The sequence below is a fragment of the Alosa alosa genome, chromosome 16, assembly GCF_017589495.1.
Source record: "Alosa alosa isolate M-15738 ecotype Scorff River chromosome 16, AALO_Geno_1.1, whole genome shotgun sequence".
Lineage (NCBI taxonomy): Eukaryota > Metazoa > Chordata > Actinopteri > Clupeiformes > Clupeidae > Alosa > Alosa alosa.
This window is the reverse complement of record NC_063204.1, coordinates 23,387,836-23,393,884: the sequence shown is the minus strand read 5'-3', so window position 1 is coordinate 23,393,884 and position 6,049 is coordinate 23,387,836. Positions and strand designations below refer to the sequence as shown.

The 6,049-nt window shown below is 42.4% G+C and overlaps 1 protein-coding gene across 1 annotated transcript; it reads right to left on the bottom strand.

The window, feature by feature from the left end:
- Positions 1-3,308: 3,308 nt before the first annotated feature.
- LOC125309647 (histone acetyltransferase KAT5-like) lies at positions 3,309-5,057 on the bottom strand. Its single transcript, XM_048266702.1, has one exon. The coding sequence runs from the start codon at positions 4,983-4,985 to the stop codon at positions 3,435-3,437; it is 1,551 nt and encodes a 516-aa protein (XP_048122659.1). The 5' UTR covers positions 4,986-5,057; the 3' UTR covers positions 3,309-3,434.
- Between the last annotated feature and the right edge of the window lie 992 nt (positions 5,058-6,049).

Genomic DNA, 6,049 nt, shown 5'->3' with positions numbered 1-6,049 from the left:
TTAGATCAAATAGGGACAGGTAACACCAGCTAAACTGTCCTGATGCAAGCATAATGGCTACTGGTGTACTGTGTGTTTTAAAGCATTGGTGTCCATCTCTGGATATCACACTTACTACCTGACTTGCTCAGTGTTCCTCGGAGTTCCCCTTTGGACCCTGTTCTGTCTCAGTGACTCTGTCTTCTTTCCCATTAAAAAATTTGATGACATTGTTCACGGGAGCACTCGAAGGTGGACGAAGAGCCGGTGGTTTGGAATACCCTTGTGGCGGTTGGTGAAGTACAGGGCTTACAGGAAACTGTGATCCATTATCAATGAATGACGGTTCTTGTCAGTCGGGTGTTGCAAGACTGAGCCGTCGGAGTGTTAAATTAGATATGTCAGAAAGTCTGTGTGTGTGTGTGTGTGTGTGTGTGTGTACAGTACCCTCATTTGATAGAAAATTAAGTCGTGACTTATCTTTGGGAAGTCATTAACTGGTAAGTGATTGATAATGCCACAGTTTGGCTGTAAGCATGCTATTGAAATCTCATTAATTGGTTTGAGATATATCCTTATCCAAAGAACCTTCTCAGGCATTTATTATGACCGCCGCGCAGCGAAGCCAGATTTCTGATTTTTTTCTCTTTTCTTTTTCGCATGTCCAAATTTCAGTCAAGGATTCCCGGGACACTGAAAGACCGGGGTACACGAAACTTGGTGGGCATGTAACCCCACATGGATAGCATGGAACCATCGTTTTTCGTTTTGATCTGTAGCCCCCCCGCTGGACTGGAACCCCCGAAAGGAGGGTAGGGCAGACACAGTTTTCTGTGAATATCTTGAGAACCATAGAGCCTAGGATGACCAATTTTTTGCGTATGTTTGCCTCCAGGGGTCATGTAAACCCATTCCATATGCACACATGTGCATAAACAGATACACACGCACACACATACATTCACAGTAATCCTACGTATGACACATACTCACACAGTAGACATATATACGTATATGCATGCACATGCACACACACAGGCACATAAACAGGCAAACACACAAGCACATGCACGCACACACACACACACATAAACATAAACATGTACACGAACACATGCACACAATTCAAGAATTTCTCAGAATTATGAACAGGCAAGATGGGGGTGGGGTTGTATAAAATGTATTTTACATGTGAAATCTATGAACTAATCATGTTTTGGTACTTGTTGTCTAGCAGATACCAGTGAGAATTGAGTGTGCATAATGCAATTCAGTGAGACAGTTAGAATCATATATGCCTTTCAGCGTGACTTATCTTTGTGGAAAACATGTGCTGGACTGGGCGGCGGTCATATTTTGTACCGCTCTGCGGTACATCTAGTTATGTTATGGAACAGATGTTTTATATTACTATTCTTTTTCAATGGGGACAATAAGCCTTGTTTGCATGTATTGTGCAATAATCATGCAAAATTCTCTTTCTTGATGTAAACTATCAAAGAGTTGTTTTCAATTCCCAGATCATGCTGCTTTCTTGACAAGCAGACCAGTCATGTTTGCAATAAAATGACATGAAATTTGATGACAGAAAAGACTTGCAGACAGTTCCTCTCTATGATTGTTGGAAACTATCTCTTTGAGGGTACCGTCAGTCTTTGAAAACACTGTAGGAGATATACATTTTAGGAGGAGATATAATATTTTACAGTTCTACATTTACATTTTCTGTTCCGACTGTCATCGGTGATGATAATATCTGTCCCTGTTGTTTTTCATGAACTATTTAAATAAATGGCGGTGGATATGAGAAGGAAACCATGGATACTGTGCGATATCTGCTGAAAATCATCGCCATGCTTTGCTTCCACTGAGAGGCTTATGCTGTTGGCAGATCCATCAAAGGGGGTGCGAGGTGGCGTTTGGAACACAGAATGAAAAACCCTTCCTCTGGGCGAAAATGAGATGCACTCAAAGAAAAGCACCAGTCGTCTGACACACCTACCCCAGGCAGGGAGACATGCGTGTGCTGATGAATGGAGGATTGGCGTGCCCCCTCCCGCCCTGCTTTGAAGCTCTCTGTCAGTGTGCTAGTGCTGTGCATGTCATGCTAAACCAGCCTTGCAGCATGGATAGAGACTGAAGCTCGCAGATCTCATTGTGTGCCAGTATCCCCTGACTGGATGAAAGTGGTGGGCCTACTGTGTAGGCCTAGGTCCAGTATCATTGTCCTCAGTTAAGTGGAAGTATTGTGGTGTATAGGCAAGCAGACAATTTCTTACAGTGTCTGTGCTTGGGGGGCCCTATAAGTTGGGAAAACAATTACTTGGTGTCCTATCATTTTGCTAGATTAACAATTAACCGCTTTAGAAAAGATGGAGCACCATTCTGAAAATAGGATTTGTGCATAATCACTGATATTACTGTCAGTCAGGGAAGCCAATATGGAAATGGTTTGTAAAAACAAATATGAATCACACTTGTTGATGACAAACCTGTGGTAAAGAGCTTGCTTCTCATTTGACATATAGTATCACAATGACATGCTAAATGCATAACGATTGCTTTGGGGACACTAAAACATTCAGGACCTCCATTGCCTGAAAAAAGAGTATTGTTGTTGTTGATACGTGTGCTGTGTAGATATACAGCTCTGGAAAAAATTAAGAGACCACTGTACATTTTTCTGAGTTACATTTGAATGAGTTGATGGTTATATTCAAAGTTAAGAGACCATTGCAAATTTTTATTTGACCATCAACTCACTCACATGTTACTAAGCAACCATAGGATGACATCAGAAACATGTGCAATGGTCTCTAATTTTTTTCCAGAGCTGTATCTTCATTTTAAGTTTTTTTTAGATGAGAATTCCAAAGAAGCTCTTGTTAAAGGATATGTGATTATAAATCAGTGGTCAGAAATGTGTGGTTTTAGAAGAGGCAGACCACTCATCATCATAACATCAGATCATCATTTCACTATTTCAGGTGCATTAAATGCACATTATGCTTTTTGGCTTTGTTAAAAACGACACAATGCTGTATTGAATTGTGTGTGTAAATGGATATTCCACTTCACAATCAAAAATAACAGAAGAAAAGGAACATTATAGTGCAATACTTGACTTGATCAATAGACAATTATACATTATGGTTTCCGCACATTGTTTTATGTTTCTCCAAAACCATATGCACCTTACACAACTACTGTAATAGCGTCTTTATTAATGCTCTTAATAAAGACACTAATATTTGAGAAAAGCATTAAGACCAGAGACTACAAAATTCATTAGACATAACCAAAGCATTGATGCTTTATTTTTTCCACTGTCTCATCATGTTTAACAAATAAATATGAGCTGGTCAAAAGTAACCAAAAAGAATACAATGATGGCAAAATGGACCTTTTCTTTTTGCTATAATTTGGTGAGAGCCAACAATTCTAAGTGGCCTGCTTTACCACCTACCCCTCTTGGCCCAGTCCTTTGGGGTGAAATGCAGGCAGCAGGGGTCAATCCTCAGATGGCGTTTCTGCATAGCCCTCTCATGACCCAACACAATGTCCTCAGAGAGGGTCAGGACATACTGTCCCCTGTAGTAACTGATGAGGTTCAGGTACTGTAGTGTGGATATAATGTCCTCTTTCTTTATGCTAGTCATTTCACTGATCTCCTGGATGGTGATGTGGGGTCGCTCTCCGTAATCTGACAGCAGGTTGAGCAGGATTTCTAGTATGGTCTGGGACCAGTAGGATCGGTAGGATAGCAGGCCAAGATCAGAGAGGGGTTTTTCAGGAGACCCCGTCTTACCCTCCATCTTGGTTAACTCATAGCTAAACTCGATGAGCAGTTTTCCATAACCTCTTCTCTGGTAAGGGGGCAGTGTTAGAATGCATGCGACATTGTAATCTTCTGTTGACTCTTTCTCCTTAGAAAAGTAGCCTACGATATGAAAGCCTTTAGAATCGTACTCGGTCATCACATAAAAGAGGAATGGATCGGTGTCATAATAGAGTGTCTTGTGGTCCAGGAAGCACTTGGCCAGCAAGCAGAGGTTCTGGGCGTAGGTCGTGTTCTTCCTGCCATCTATTTCAAAGAAGGAGACCGTTCCTTTGCGATAGATCTCGTTTCCAGGGGGATTGCGAAGGGTGCACTTTGTAAGGTGCCTCTGTAGGCACGTGAGGCTCTTGAGGTATTTGAGGCAGAACTCGCAGAGGTAGAGGACAGGGAGGGCAGTGAGCTCTTGGGGGTACGGTGAGAAGTACCAGGGCTTCAGCCGGTGGCGCCCCAGCTCAATGCAACTGATGTTCTTCATGCGTGTGACTATGTCATCCTGTCTACGGTCAGGCGCCATGCTGCCTGTTGTGTGGGGCGCAGGGGGTATTCCGTCAGAGCTGTCCTGAGAGTCTTCTTCGGGCACCACGCAATGGGTCTTCCTCTTCCTGCCACGCTTAGAAGGAACCATTCGATGGATTCCACAATTGTTGGTGAGGGTCAGGTGATCATGGCCCTCGTCATTGTCATGGCCATTCAGTTTAGGATTTGTGGTTGCTTTTGCCATCTGTTTTATGGATATCTCTTCTGTAGCATCTGGAAGTGAAAGCTTTGAAACTACTGGGGATGCCTGTGATGCCAAGCATATAGACTCAGATTTCTTGTTTGGAGTGATTAAGTTGTGGTCTTTGGATACATCGGTAATGTTTTGAATGTTGAACTGCAGACCCCTCCGCATGTCTTGCTCAGGGGAGGCTGCTCCTGAGCCAAGCTGGCCATTTGTTGGAGACGTGTTAGTTTCCTTCTTGGGCATCTGAAGTGTGGTCAAGTCCAGCCTGTCTGGGGGCACCCATTCATCCAAACGCTTATTGAAGTCAATGTAATGGACATAGTAAAGTTTATTTCCTGGGATTTCTTTTACACTGAGAACTTCAGCCAGGGACCACTCATCTTCATTCTCCTGATTTTTCCGTAGAACAGGAAGACGACATCCCTCAATGACATCTGCTGCCATGGCTGACAACACTGATGGAAAATAAACAGAAGCTTATATCAAACTATAGCAATAAGCTTAGCCTACTTCACAATACAGCTTTTATGCTCTGTCAAAAATCAATATCACAGAGACAGTCTGAAGAAAATCCCAGTTTCTTATAGGTTCACAAATGGGCCGAGATGCAATCAACTCATTATCAGTTACTTTAGGACAGCTGTTGTGAATCAGGCTTCATGCTGAGATCCACCCACTCTTCCACAGAGCCTGGAGTCTGGACCAGTTGCTAACTAGGTAACTACCTTCATTCTTTGCATTGATTTTTAGAGAACCTCAAATAAATCAATGTACCTGTTGCAGACCAAGCTTACAGAAGGAACAATGCCATTGTACAACAGTGGCATTCAAATAGTGGCATTCAGACCCAACTATCTACCTACTCTCTTATTAGCATCAATAGCCTAGTTTGTGATTGAGTTATGGTGGCTAGGCTATCAGCAGGACTATAGTTAGGGATGGGCAAAGCGAGGCTTTATGAAACACTGAAACGTTCGAAGCAATTGTTCCGAAGCTTCGAAACAATTCCAACACCTCAGAGCTGTTTAGGGTGAAACAAATCTGTCAAATGCTTCGTATTGGAGATGTAGTTTTTAAAGTTTGTGGCTTGCTGTGTTACCTGTGTTCAGTCTTTGTCAAAAGCTATAGCACGATTTTGACCATTCTAAGAGTTAAAAACTGTGTGGTTAATGATGAATCAAGAAAACGTATAAACAATCTGAAACAATACCAAATCAAACGGGGATCGAACCACATTTGAGCAGCCTGGGCTACCGTGCAAAAAACACCCTCACTAACCACTACACCATCATGGTTATTGCTTAAGAAAAGTCTACACTGTTAATTTAACGCTGGCACGCTTCGTCGACACCAGTGAAATGCACGAAGGTTCACTTAACTTTGGTCACATGACATGGGGATTTTTGAACAATGTTTGAAGCAGTGGTCACATGACATGGCTGTTTTTGAACCACGTTTGAAGCAGTTGTTTCAAGCAGTGGTCACATGACATGGGGATTTTGAACAAT

Coding starts and splice junctions, on each gene's coding strand:
- LOC125309647 (XM_048266702.1), bottom strand. CDS start 4,985: ATGGCAGCAGATGTCATTGAGGGATGTCGTCTTCCTGTTCTACGGAAA.